At 29.6% G+C, this 15745-nt stretch overlaps 2 protein-coding genes across 2 annotated transcripts in view; both read right to left on the minus strand.

Moving 5' to 3' along the window:
* LOC129616829 (UDP-glucose 4-epimerase-like) overlaps window positions 1–12964 on the minus strand; it is a 105219-nt gene extending 92255 nt beyond the window's left edge. Inside the window, exon 1 of the mRNA XM_055532376.1 lies at window positions 12846–12964. The gene's annotated coding sequence lies outside the window, so the exon portion shown is untranslated. The remainder of the gene's footprint in view (window positions 1–12845) is intronic.
* On the minus strand, window positions 110–3388 carry LOC129616828 (uncharacterized). The gene has a single exon (XM_055532375.1). The coding sequence runs from the start codon at window positions 1729–1731 to the stop codon at window positions 319–321; it is 1413 nt and encodes a 470-aa protein (XP_055388350.1). The 5' UTR covers window positions 1732–3388; the 3' UTR covers window positions 110–318.
* Window positions 12965–15745: the final 2781 nt, after the last annotated feature.

Below are 15745 nucleotides of genomic sequence, written 5' to 3' on the forward strand. Positions count from 1 at the left end.
ATTATGCAACTTTTGCTTATTAACAAATTCATTATCATTGTTACTACTAATATTACTCTTAACACTGATACTATCACTATTAGTTTTAAAATTATTAATATTACCACTATTATTATTATTTTAATCATCATCATTATTATTATCATCAACATTATAATTATCGTAGCTACTATTACTATTACTACTATTATTATTTTTATTATTATTAATTTTATTATTTTTATCATTATCATTATTGTTCTTGTCAACATTAGTATTATCCTCATTACTGTTAATATCATCTGCAGAGTAGGCGTGCCTTTCACATTTCTCTAATTGCTAGTATCCTATTTTTTGTTTTAGTTCGTTTAGTTTTTTTTTATAGACCTCACACTGCTTACTTAATGAGTTATGTTTTATATCTAATCCCAGTTTAAATTTCTCGTTAGCTCTTTTGCAATTTACACATATGTCAACCGGTTTTTCGGTACATTCACTAGTTTTATGATTTTTTGTGCATTTCAAACACGTTTCCTCATTCCTACATTCTGTAGATTTATGATTGAAGCCATTGCATTTGAAACACCTTTTTACTGAGATGGCATCGAAAACCTTACATCTTTCCCAACCAATGCATAATTTTTGAATATTCAATATTTTTGGAAAAGATTCTTTATCGACTTCTATAATGGCATTCTTCATTTCCCTATTAAATTTTTTCACCGTTCGCAAATTTATGATTTTCATTTCAGCTCTTTCTAATACCTCATTTTGTTTTTTCAATTTTTCTATTAATTCACTCTCACTGAAACCGTTATTCATATGCACTATCTCTATTTTTGGTTTAATTTCCTTCGGTATGATATTATAATCAACTTGCATTTTTTTTTGTAATTCGGTTTTAATTTTTTCTCTATTTTCTTTTGAATCAGTCTCTATCAATATAATGCCATTCATTTTACTTTCCACATTTTTTATTTTTAAGTCTTTTGGATTTACCTTCGTATTAAGATCTTTTTTTGTTTTTTCACTCTTTTGTTTTTGCTTAGGTTTTACAATTAATGGCAAGTGTTTTTTCATTATCGGCACTGAATTTTTATTTTCTTTATTATTTTTCAAGATATCGGCGAATGACACTGAATGACCTACATTGTTTATTTTAGCATTACTTATATTTGTGCATAACTCATCATTTTTTTTTATCGAGTGCACAATCGTTTTATTAAGTTTTTCTGTTTGGTTATTTAGCACTACATTCAATTTTTCACTTTCCACTTTAAAATTTTCGGTCATTTTAACCATTTTTTCAATCTCTTTTTTTTGTTCATTTTTTATTTCATGTAATCGTTCCATATACCTTCGACATATATCTTCGATTGTTCTTAAAAGTCCCATTACCTCGTTTTCATTACGTTTTAACGCGTTTTCGAAATCGCACTTGTATTCCTTTAAATATTCATTGTTTTTTTGCACTGCGCAGTCCATTTTTTGCAGTACCATATCAACATTTTGTATATATAATATACATTCATCACACATAAATCTAATTTTATTATTACTTTCAATAATACCGATCTGGTACTCATCGAGACCAGCACACTTCGCTGTAGTGTGGTAGATTCTGTTACACACTCCGGCACAGCGAATACCGTTCCCGCCAGTTATTCTTCTCTTACAGGTTTCACAATCAGTCATCCTATGATTGCCTGTAACAAACCGCTTTAAACTTACGCCAACTGCGATTTTGTGCATATAATATTACGCAATTTTAATTAAATTAAATTTTTGATTAACCGTTCTTTAAAAATTCAACCGTATCGTTTGACGATCAATCATGTAAAACTGTGGGTTAACATATAGGGTTAAATTTTTTAAATAAAGAAAAGGACATATTCTGATTCAATATAAGTACGTCAGCTAATAACAATTGGTGAAACACTTAATCCATGCATTCAAACAAAACCAAGTGCTACTACAAATGATAATATAAAATCAAGCTATATCAGTCCGTTATTCACACCAATTGCAAAATTAACCCAAAAAGCGCTTGTTCAAGATGATAGCATGTATGTACTTTCGCGTCTGAGAGATCATAGAATATACAAAAATGTAAGACTTTACTTAGCATACCTATTTGATCAAAATGATGTATGTGTCGATGGTATAACTCAAGTGAAATATTAAAGTTTTAATCAACCAAGAAGGTTTACCAACAGACTTAGTAAAGCTACGAAATATCTTTGATCGATTTCACGAAAAAATTGGGATTTCTCAGAAGGAAGTTGCTAATGACTTGAAGACCTATAGAAGTCACATGATAAGTAAGTACAGAGAGCATCTGCAAAGGACAAGATTGGCTTTACATAATTATATGAAACCCCTATAGGTAAATGATAATTCAACAAAATAACATAGATTTAGATCTTAATAATAGTTACAAAATTATATGAAACCCCTATGTAAAATGATTACATAAATATATGAAACCCCTAGGTAAATGATAATTCAACAAAATAACTTAGATTTAGATCTTAATAATAGTTATAGTGGTAATTTGTGGCTTAAATTGTAGTAGTGTTTTTGAATTTTGGTCTAACACTTATTTGCTTTTTATAATACATCAAAACATAAGAAGCCTAAGACAAAACTTTGATTTGTTGGTAGTTCATTTAGAAACATTTATGAACATGTCGGACTTTATTTTTGTCTCTGAAATTTGGGTTTTTGAGAACGAGTTAGTGGAGTACAATATTCCTAATTATACATTTTTTGCTAATACTAACGAGTCGTATGCTGCTGGTGGTGTGGTTGTATTTGTAAAAAATTGTTATTTGAATGCAGATGTTACATATTATACTTTTGCATCTACTGATATTTTGAAAATTGATTATAAAATTAAGGATATTTCAAAAACTTGCTATCTAACATAAATTCCTCTAGTTTAATAATTGTTGGTGACTTTAATCTAGATTCTCTATCTAATTCTGAAAATGTTTACTATTATCTTTCAATTCTAGCTGAAAATTGTTTATTTCTTTTTATTAATGAACCGACTAGGATTAGTTCTGGGTCTTGCCTAGATCATATTCATGGTCGTTTCGATACTATTCCTTTGCAGTCGTGTGAAAAGGGAGTTTTTTATTTTGAATTTACAGATCATTGTATGACTGGATTTCTTGTTAAATCGTTAATAGTTGAAAAAAAAGAAAATACTCTTGATACTGCCATAATTTCAAAAATAAATTATAATAGACTGAACAATATGCTAATTTTTGAATTTTGGAATGATGTTTTTAGTGAACAAAATGCTAGTGCAGCATATAATAAATTCATTGAAATTTTAAGCAGTTATATTTCCCAATGTACATTTAGTTATAGTCCTCGTGCGAAAAATAAAAAGTTAAAACCGTGAATGAATGATATTTTGTTGAGAAAAGTGAAATTGAAGAACAAATTATGTATCAAATTATATAAACATCCATCTAATTCTAGGTTAAAAAATCGTTACAAAAAGTTGTGCAAATTAATAAAAAATGAAATTTCTGAATGTCGTAAAAGATTTTATCGTAATGAATTCGTTAAATGTAATGGTGATATAAAGAACGAGTGGAGACTAGTTAATAACTTACTCAATAAGAACTCGAAAAATAGTAAGAAAATAGAAATAATACAAAATTGACAGTCGATAACAGATGACTTTCTAATTGCCAATGAGTTCAATAATCATTTTTCCTCGGTTGCTATAAAGTTGTCTTCTGATTTAGGTTCTGACTTTGAATATAATATCACGGAAGTAAACAGTGTTCGTAACAGTTTCTTTTTTGATAGTTTCTCGGTACCTAAACTTCTCCAAATTATTCGGTCTTTAAAAAACTCAAATTCTGCTGGATTTGATAATATCTCCAATAAATTATTGAAGGAAATTGCATTTAATATAGTCGATGTTCTGGTGTATATTTTCAACTTTTGTGTGCTTTCAGGTTTATTTCCCCACCAGCTAAAATCTGCGGTTGTTATTCCACTGTTCATAAAAGGGGTGGAGTCAGACGTAAACAACTATAGACCTATTTCCTTGCTTCCTATGGTTTCGAAAATTTTCGAAAAGGCAATGAAAGCTAGAACGTTGATGTATTTAAATGAATTGGAATTTTTTAATTCGAAACAATTTTGCTTCAAAAAAGGCGTATCAACTGAAGATGCTTTATTAAATTTTTGTTCGCAAATAAATTCAGGTCTTGACAAAAAACCAGATTATGCAGGTCTATTTGTTGATGTTACTAAAGCTTTTGACATAGTGAATCATAAAATTCTTTTGAATAAATTATTTGCGCTAGATGCTCGTGGTTGTATATTGGATTGGTTTAAATCTTACTTAGAATGCAGGACTCAAAGAGTCAAAATTGGTAGCAAATTCAGTAGTGTTCAATATGTTAGTTTGGGAGTTCCACAGGGATCTGTTTTGAGAACAATATTATTTCTTATATATATAAATTCACTTTTTGATTTGGAATTTCAAGGTAATTTAACAGCTTTTGCTGATCTTGCTTTCAACAAAGATCTAACGTGTGCTTTCAATAAAGATCTTAGTTTATTAAGGTATTGGTTCTTCCGACATAAGCTAATTGTTAGTGATAAAACAAAGCTAATGTTTTTTAATCTTATGCAAAAGGAACTTTCTGATATTAATCTTGTTTTTCATTCTTCTGGTTACAAAAGTGTTTTCATGGATAGTGATAATAACCATAGTTTTAATATTGTACATTGTAATATTGTAATATTGTACATTGTATTAATATTGTCTGCTGTAACTCCTCATGCTTTATAGTAGAAGTAGTCAATCAATTCAAATACTTAGGTATGTTTATTGATAGTATGTTGAATTGGTCAGCGCGCACAAATGCCATTAAGTCTTATTTGCGCTCTACTTTACGTTATTTTTATCGCTTAAACAAAATTTGTTCGCAGAAAACCCTCTTGATGTTTTATTATGGCATTTTCCAATCTTAGTTACAATATGGCATAAGTTGTTGGGGTGGTACTTTTAAGAATAAAATTTATCCCCTTCTAATCTTGCAAAAATGTGTAATTAGAAAAATTTGCAATAGACATCGTTTATTTCATAGTATGAAATAAACGATGTCTAGTCGTTTATTTCATTAGTCATAGTCGTTTATTTCATTTATTTAGAAGTTTGAAATTCTTCAAGTTAGACAACTTTATTATTATAGGGTTTTAAAGGTTTTTTACATAAGAGGAGATTTTTTAAACAGTAGGACTTCAAATTGCTTTGGTTTGCGCATTTATCGGAGATTCTTAGTTAATGTTCCAGTTTTTAGAACAACAAATTACCGAAACTTTTTTGATATAACTTCTGTCCGTTTGTTTAACAGACTCCCACAACCAATACGTGCTATTAGAAATTTAAATAAGTTTGTCAAAAGTATAAAAGAATGGCTTTTATGTTTAGAGCATAGTGAAGTAGATAATTTGTTAAGTAGTCTAATTTAATATTTTTATTTTTTTTTTATTGGGTGTCAAATTTTATATCTTAAATTAAAATCTATATTTTTGGTAAATTATAAATTAAGTATGTATAAGTATATTATTTAAGTAAATGGTAGAATTGTAAATTTTTATTATATTGTACTGTTAACTAGTAATTTTGTAGTTTGACATTAATAATTGTATTAATTTAATATTTTTTCTATAGAGTACTTGTATTACTATGCAAATTTAAATTTAGTTGATTAAAAATTAATTTTTAGTATCATAATTAGGCATTTACACTATTTTTTCTTTAAATAATAATGCCGTTTTCTTCTTCTGTTAGTTTAAATAAAAATTTTTGTAATAATTCAGAGAATAAAGTACAATAAATAAATAAAATAAATAAAAGGTTTAGGCAAAAACAAAATAATAATTTTATTCAAATATGTGTATGTACACATAAATGGATTAGAATTTAGCATTTTACAGTTTTTCGCTCAAAAAATAAAAATAAAATTTTAGGTAGATACATACGTATATAAATTGTGTATGTATATTTTTTTAAAGCATGCTGACCAAACATAATATTCAAAACAATAACAAAAAATCTGATGTGATCAGCACATAACCGACCTAATTGTGTGCTGTCTAGTTAAATGAAAGTGTTACAGAACATTATAAAAATGTCTGTTAAATACTTCTTTCCAATTTTTAGGACATTAGTAAGCTTATAGTTAACATACCCAGAAAAATATAAATTTGGCTCTTAGTGGAGTTCCGGTTTGTACTACCCGAATTCCCTGAAATGTTTTGGTAACAACCAGAACTCAAATATCAAATTTCAAGAAATTCCATCAATTCGTTCCGTAGATATTTTGAAAAATGTAAAATCGGCCCGCAGATCAGTTTTTGAGCCCTGATCTTTCCAAAAAATTTACATGTTCATTGTTCTAATACGGGAATTCAAATATTAAATTTCAATGAAATCGGTTGATTATTTCTCTTTATATACACAAAAATGTGTATTTGGCCCGTAGTAAACGTCTAGTTGCTGATGCCTGATTTGTTCCAAAAGTTAGGAGTTTTCGCGGACGGACGAGCTGAGCTTATATATGAAATTTCAAGTAAATCGGTTGAATATGTTCTTCAAAATGTTCAAAAAAGTACAACAGGCCCGCTAAAAAGTACAGTTCCCGAGGCCTGATATATTCCAAAAGTTGATCAATCCGTGTCATGGTGGAAATAAACTTACATATAAAATTTTATCAAAATCGGTTCAGCAGAACTTGAGATACACCCGTGCACACACAGACCGACAGGTTGAAAAAAATAGTTTATTTACACTTCCCTACTATGGAGAAGTACGTTCCCACCGAAAACTCGATATGCAAAATTTGTTGCCATCACATAACCTACCTATTGTTTACACAATACGGTCGGTAATGAAGCATTAATATTCAGTTGCCACAAAACATGTGATGTCTTTTATAAAACCTGACATTTATTTAAGTTTATTTCGATTTTTCGAACTTAAAATATATGTGAGATCATTATATTTTCGAATATTATTTATTTCTCGTTCTCGGTTTGTGTTTCTAATAATAAAAAGTATTATTTTATTTGTTGGTTTGTGTTTCTAGTAATACAAAGTATAAAAGAAAAAGGTGCTTTTGTTATACAAAAATTTTTTTCAGAAAATCTTAAAATAGGGTTTTTTTCGGGGCTAAAAAGTTCCAATGCCTTTAACTCGTTCCTTTGATTACGTCATCCATCTGTTCTGCAGTTGCATGAAGAAATTTCCATTAAGATAAATTAGTAGTGTAATAAGCACATTCTTATTAATTCCGCAACTATAATTTTGTATTAGTAAAATTCATAATCCAATGTCAGATTTTTCTGGGACCCTGGAGGCAAAACCCTATCCAATGCCTTTTGTCCTGAGATATTTTAAGTTTACTTTATTTTTTCAAAAACAAACCCGTAATATACATATAGATATGTTCTTTCCTAATAAATAATAAGATAAAACTTAAAATAAGAAAAGTTCTAAAAATAATTACCAAAAAATACATAATTAAACAAATAATTAGTTCCTTTGAGATCTCATTTAGAACCTCGCTTTGAGTGTTATCGCATAAAATCGTAAAATACCTTTTACAATAAGCACTTTAAGCGATAAATGACTGTATAAGCATAAAATAATGCGTTACTAAAATGCATGTACGTATGTATTTGGAGTTTATAATACATGCGAATAAAACGCGTGACTGTAGAATGAGTTAACACCAATACTAACGTGTATAGGACAATGCGTATAGCATACGATTTCTACGCAAAAAGTCCGAGGTTCGAACCCTAAAAAATGCGATTTGCCAAATGAACTTTTTTTATTGATAATTTTATTTTTTTTTAAATGAAATTAAAAAAACTTCACCCTTACCAATCAATATTATCGAATTTCCGTTCCAAATATTTTTCTGTAAATACCCTACTTGTAAAAAGTTTAATGTAATAGAATAACATTTTCTTATAAAATTTTACCCTAAAAATATACTGTCAAGAAGTTTAATGTACACTTTACAATTTTCTTAAGAAAGTGATCACTTTTTGTTATAACTCACACTTCCAAATATAAATTCACAAACAATATTTATAGTAAGAAGTAAAAAAGTAAATAAAAATTGCCCCTACAGGATGTAGTACCATTTTGTAAGAAACGGTAACAAATCATCTTGGGAGGGGGTGAAGCGAGAGGACGGGTGGAATTCTTGCTTTTTCTGAGAACCTGGAGGCAAAACCCTATCTAATGCCTTGTGTCCCATGTCTCTAGCCCTTCTAGAAGTACCCGTACTTTTTGCCACCTGAGAGGTAGCTGTATATATATAATGTAAAATAGGATGGTTTTTGAAGAGTTATACGAAATATGAATAAAATATAGAATTATAAAGGGAAATTCGAGGTACTGCGTAGCCTATTGGTTAGCGTGTTTTATTTCTCATAGCCAGGAGGTTATTGGATACTCGCCTGGATGTTGCCGTATATTTCTTTTTTTGGATTATTTTAAAAATTTGTTTTTTTTTGTTCTGTTTAAATTTTGTGTTTTATTTTTTTTAATATATAAATATAACCGATAAATGTTATTATAAAAGTTTAAAGAAAATTTCCAAAAAAATATTCTTATAATAGTATGGAAAAATTCGCAAAAATTTTAAGTACATAAATATGTATGTATGTATATTTACCGACCGTATTGTTTAAACAATAGGTAGGTTATGTGATGGCAACAAATTTTGCATATCGAGTTTTCGGTGGAAACGTACTTCTCCATAGTAGGGAAGTGTAAATAAACTATTTTTAGCAACCTGTCGGTCTGTTGGTCTGTGTGTGCACGCGTGTATCTCAAGTTCGGCTGAACCGATTTTGATGAAATTTTATATGTAAGTTTATTTTCACCATGGCACGGATTGATCAACTTTTGGTATAAATCAGGCCTCGGGAACTGCACTTTTTAGCGGGCCTGTTTTACATTTTTGAACATTTTGAAGAAAATATTCAACCGATTTACTTGAAATTTTATATATAAGCTCAGATCGTCCGTCCGCGAAAATTCCTATGTTTTGGAAGAAATCAGGTATCGGCAACGAGACGTTTACTACGGGCCAAACACACAATTTTTTGTATATTTTCGTTGAAATCTAATATATGAATTCATCATATTAAAGCAATGAACATATAAATTTTTTGGAAAGATCAGGGCTCAAAAACTGATTTGCGGGCCTATTTTACATTTTTCCCCATTTTGAAGAAAATATTCAACAAATATATCCAAATCAGGCATCAGCAATTGGACGTTTACTACGGGCCAAATATACATTTTTGTGTATATAAACAGAAATAATCAACCGATTTCTTTGAAATTTAATATTTAAATTCTTCGTATTGAAACAATGAACATATAAAAATTTTTTAAAGATCAGGCATCGGCAACTAGACGTTTACTACGGGCCAAACACACAATTTTGTGTATATTATAATAATCAAACGATTTCATTGAAATTTAATATTTGAATTCCTCGTTGTTTTAATACGAAACAATGAACACGTAAATTTTTTGGAAAGATCAGGGCTCGAAAACTGATCTGCGGGCCGATTTTACATTTTTCACCATATCTACGGAGCGAATTGATGGAATGTCTTGAAATTTGATATTTGAGTTCTGGTTGTTACCGAAACTAACTGGCGAGCATTTCAGGGAATTCGGGTAGCACAAAGCGAAACTCTACTAAGAGCCGAATTTACATTTTTCTAGGTATGTTAACTATAAGCTTACTAATGTCCTAAAAATTGGAAAAAAGTATTTAACAGATATTTTTCTAATATTCTGTAACACTTTCATTTAACTAGATAATACACAATACGGTCGGTTATGTGCTGACCACATCAGTCAGATTTTTCTGGGACCCTGGAGGCAAAACCCTATCTAATGCCTTTTGTCCCATGTCTATAGCCCTTCTAGAATTACCCGTACTTTTTGCCACCTGTGAAGTAGCTATATATGTATAAAGTAAAATATGATGGTTTTTGATAAGTTATACGAAATATGAATAAAATATAGAATTATAAAGGAAAATTCAAGGTACTGCGAAGCATGGTGGGTAGCGTGGTAGTCTCATAACCAGAAGGTAGATCGATGCTTGCCTGGATATTATCGTATTTATGTTTTTTTGGATTATTTTAAAATTTTTTTTTTCTATTTTGTTTAAATTTTTTGTTTTATTACCGACCGTATTGTGTAAACAATAGGTACACGGACGAAGGTAACGCGGCTACTTGGCTCTTTAAATTAATTATTTGACCAGTTTTAAGGTTTAAAACAGGTATAAATTTATTGTTAATTAATTTATAATTACCGCATTGTGTATTGTCTAGTTAAATGAAAGTGTTACAAAATATTATAAAAATGTCTGTTAAATACTTCTTTCCAATTTTTAGGACATTAGTAAGCTTATAGTTAACATACTTAGAAAAATGTAAATTTGGCTCTTAGTAGAGTTTCGCTTTGTGCTACCCGAATTCCCTGAAATGCTCGCCAGTTAGTTTCGAAAACAGCAAGAACTCAAATATCAAATTTCAAGAAATTCCATCAATTTGTTCCGTGAATATGGTGAAAAATGTAAAATCGGCCCGCAAATCATTTTTCGAGCCCTGATCTTTCCAAAAAAGCTATATGTTCATTGCTTTAATATGAGGAATTCATAAATTAAATTTCAATGAAATCGGTTGATTATTTCTCTTTATATACACAAAAGTGTATGTTTGGCCCGTAGTAAACGTCTAGTTGCCGATGCCTGATCTATCCAAAAAATTTACATGTTCATTGTTTTAATACGGGGAATTCATATATTAAATTTCAATGATATCGGTTGATTATTTCTCTTTATATACACAAAAATGTATATTTGGCCCATAGTAAACGCCCAGTTGCTGATGCCTGATTTCTTCCAAAAGTTAGGAATTTTTGCGTATGATCGAGCAAAGCTTATATATGAAATTTCAAGTAAATCGGTTGAATACTTTCTTCAAAATGGTGAAAAATGTAAAATCGGCCCGCAAATCCGTTTTCGAATCCTGATCTTTCCAAAAAATTTATATGTTCATTCTTTTAATACGAGGAGTTCATATATTAAATTTCAATGAAATCGGTTGATTATTTCTCTTTATATACACAAAAATGTTTATTTGGCCCGTAGTAAACGTCTAGTTGCCGATGCCTGATTTCTTCCAAAACATACGAATTTTTGCGGACGGTCGGGCTGAGCTTATATATAAAATTTCAAGTAAATCGGTTGAATATTTTCTTCAAAATGTTCAAAAATGTAAAACAGGCCCGCTAAAAAGTGCAGTTCCCGAGGCCTGATATACACCAAAAGTTGATCGATCCGTGCCATGGTGAAAAAAAACTTACATATAAAATTTCATCAAAATCGGTTCAGCCGAACTTGAGATACACGCGTGCACACCGACAGACCGACAGACCGACAGGTTGCTAAAAATAGTTTATTTACACTTCCCTACTATGGAGTATTACGTTCCCACCGAAAACTCGATATGCAAAATTTGTTGCCATCACATAACCTACCTATTGTTTACACAACACGGCCGGTAAAAAAGAAAAACAATAATATCCCGATTAAATTTAAATTAAATTTAAATTAAAAATTAATTTGAATAATTTAATATTACCAATATTAAATAACTAAAAAGTAAATAAATAAAGAAAGAAAAAAAAACTTTCTTGTCAACATTAAAAACTGAAATTAGTACAATAAAACTTTAACAAAAAATTTAATCATTAAAATATTATAATATAACCACAAACTATAAATAATTTTGCTATAATAAATAAAAATCAATAGAGTATGTTTTATTTGCTGTGAAAAAAAAAATATTTGTGAAACAAAAAGGAAAACCACAATGGCACAAGCAAATACATCAGCCGGTCAATCCTCATCAGCTGCTCAATCTGCTGTACAACCCCCAGCACTGTCGCTTTTCCTGGACCCGATGAAATACATTTCAGAACTTCCGGAGTTTAGTGGCAAGTCGCACGAATTATTTAATTTTATAGGTTTAGTTGAAAATATAATCCCCATAGTTAGTAAATATGACGAAAATAGTCAAATAATACTTTTAAATAAAATTAAATCTAAGCTAATAGGTAAAGCGAAGGAAACAGTGGAAATAAATAACCACGTTTCATTCAGGTCTAAAATAAAAACAATTTTAATCAATGTTGACCTGTTAAAGTACACCTATTGACTTATAAAACCAGATTAAGCACATTTTACGCCGGTTGAATAATAAAGTAAAGGACCTACCTAATGCACCTACCATAATTCAAACCAATATTCTAACGGGCTTACGAATTTTCAAAGAAAAACTTGTGGAACCAATGCGTTCTATAATATTTAGCCGTAATCCTAGTTCTTTGGAGGAGGCAATAGACACATTATATGAGGGGAGTTATGCTGAATATAATCCCTTTAGGAATTCCCATAATTTTAATAAAACTAATACTAATTCCTCTAATTAAAATAAGAAAAATTTTAATAATTTTAATAGTTATAGAAATAATAATACCAATACTTACACACGTAATAATAGCAATACTACTGGTAATAATAACAGCAATATTACCGGTTATAATAATAAATTTATGCGTATGCATCGCAGTAGTAATATGAGAAATTTTAACCGTAGTAATTATTATACTAACAACATTAATCGTAATAGTAATTATAGTGGTAATAATTATAATCGTGGCAACAACTATTCTGAATTCAGGCATCATCGTGGTCTGAACAGTCAAAATTACTCACCTGCTAATTTTCAAAATTCTCGATCTGAGCCCATAAATGTTGATCCGTCTACCTCAAATCATAGAATAAACACCATAGAAAAAAAAATCGCTGGAACACATTTTCAAGACTCAAACGAGCCAATAAATCCAGTTGAAAATTTTCAGTTGACTGCCTCGGGGGAGAACTTCCTTATATAAAATTGCAATCCAAAGGAAGGCCACCAAAATTTATTGTGGATTCTGGTGCTACAATGAGCATCACTAATACTGGAATTTGTAAACTTTATGTAATACTTTTATATGCGATACTAAAGTAGCAATAGATGCTTTCATTGAGTTTGATTCTGAGAGTAAACCTAATTTTCTTGAAAAAAATTTTCACGATAAATTTGATGGTTTATTAGGCAATAATATCCTAAAACCGTTAGGGGCCATAATTAATTACACAAACAATAGTTTAGAATTGAATACAGGTAATGTACTTCCTCTGTATTTCAATCAAAATGAATTAAAACTAATGTCAGATGTGATTATTTGGATCCTATTACAAAAAAAGAACTTTTAACAATTTTAAGAAAGTTCGATGAGGCCTTTTATCATGAGGGCGATAATTTATCTTTCACTCATCACATTAATCATAAAATCAATACGGTAAGTGAAATTCCCATCTATACTAAAACTTATAGGTACCCTGAAATTCATAGAAAAGAAGTAAATGAACAAATTGAAGAAATGCTAAATCAAGGCATAATAAAACATAGTGCGTCCACCTTATTCGACTCCTTTGTGGGTTGTCCCAAAAAAGATCGATGCATCCGGGAAACAAAATCCTAGTGACATTATTATCTTTAGTACAAGTTTGGAAGAACATCTACTCGTTTTGCAAAAAATTTTAAAAAAACTTTTAGAAGCTAATCTTAAAATACAGCTCGATAAAAGTGCATTTTTCAAACAAGAGACTGAGTTTCTTGATCATATTATTGCTACTAATGGTATCAAACCAAATCCAAATAAAATTTATGCAATTAATATGTTTCCAATACCCAGAATTCCAAAACAAATTAAGAGCTTTTTAGGTTTAGTTGGGTATTATAGAAAATTCAATACATTAAAATTCATTACACTATGTTTAAAGAAAGGAAAACGCATTGACTTCAATAATTACGATTATAAAGAAAGCATTTAGCAAGTTAAAGTTCCTAATTACAACTGATTCTGTCCTCATTTACCCTGATTTTTCCAAAACATTCGTCTTAACAGATGCCAGTGACTTCGCTATAGGTGCTGTATTATCTCAGGATAATCACCCTGTATGTTATTCTTCGCGCACATTAAATGAGCACGAATAATACTCTACAATTGAAAAAGAATTGTTGGCGGGCAACGAAATACTTCCGCCCATATCTCTTTGGTCGTAAATTTACCATAAGGACAGATCATAAACCACTTCAGTGGCTTCATAATTTAAAAGAACAAAACTCGAAGCTACAAAGATGGAAAATTAAATTGGAAGAATTTAATTTTGATATCGAATATCTGAGTGGTAAAGAAAACAAAGTGGCGCACTTTCACGTGCAAAAATTCTTTTAAATGAAAGTACACTACACAATTCCAATTCAAAAGATAATGACTCTCCTATTTCAAGCGACAATGAAATACGATCAACTGATGTCACTACACATTCTGCTGATGAAGATAATTCTGAATACATCCTAATTTCATTTTCCCCACTAAACTTTTTTAAAACACAAATTATTATTAATACCGGTAACTCTAATTCGTCGCACATAAAAAAAGTTAATGGTAGAACAAGAAAAACAATTGTTTTTACAAATCCGGAAGAAAACCTTTTTGTGGACGTGTTTAAAAAACACATTCCAACTAAAGGAATCGTGGGAGTAATGATCGACGATATTGTAGTTTATAATGCTCTTCAAAACACTTATTTAAAGTATTTTTCAAAAAATAAAAATTTAAAATTAAACAAATGTTCGTCACTATCAAAAGATGTGTCAAATAGAAGTGAACTACATGAAAGAATAATGAACCAACACATTAAAACAAACCATAGAGGTATTAATGATGTATATTTAAATCTTGAAAGTGAAATTTATTATCCTAAACTAAAAATCGAAATACAAAAAATAATTAATAACTGTCATATTTGTAATATCGTGAAATATGAACGACATCCGTTAAAACTACCTTTTAAAATTACTGAAACAACTGAAAGACCTCTACAAATTGTAAACATGGATATTTGGTTCCATAAAAAATGTATCCATATCTGACAAATTTACAAAACATGCGCAAGTAATCCCCTTAAGCTCACGAAATTAGAATGATTTAAAAACTGCTTTAATTCAGTATATCTCCTCTTGTGGTAAACCAGAAAAAATTGTTACTGATAGAGAAAAAGGTTTTACCAGTTTAAATTTTAAAAACTTTTTAGATAATGAGGGTATACGAATTCATTTTACTACTCCAAACAATAAATGTAGTAATGCCGACATCGAACGTTTTCATAACACCTTAAACGAACACCTAAGGTTTCTTAAAATTATAGAAAAAGAACAGGGTATTCCCAACGATGTCGACCCAATAATTCAAATAGTTAAAACTTATAATGAAACTATTCATTCATCTACAGGAAAAAGACCTATAGATTTTGTTAATGGTTTAATAAAACCAGAGGATTTTTCTTTAATATCAAGAAAAATTAATAAAGCAAAAGAAAAAGTCATTAACAAATTAAACCTCAAAAGAAAATTAGAGCAACCCTCGGACTACTTAAAATTAATTATAGTTACAAAACTTCAACCATATCACAAAAAAGTTGATATTGTTGAATCCGACGAAACTCATGTTAAAATTAGTAAAGAAACCTTGCCCAGGTATAAAAGCCAATTTAAAAAGAGA

The sequence above is a fragment of the Condylostylus longicornis genome, unplaced genomic scaffold, assembly GCF_029603195.1.
Source record: "Condylostylus longicornis isolate FDR11 unplaced genomic scaffold, ASM2960319v2 ptg000299l, whole genome shotgun sequence".
In the NCBI taxonomy this organism is placed as follows: Eukaryota; Metazoa; Arthropoda; class Insecta; order Diptera; family Dolichopodidae; genus Condylostylus; species Condylostylus longicornis.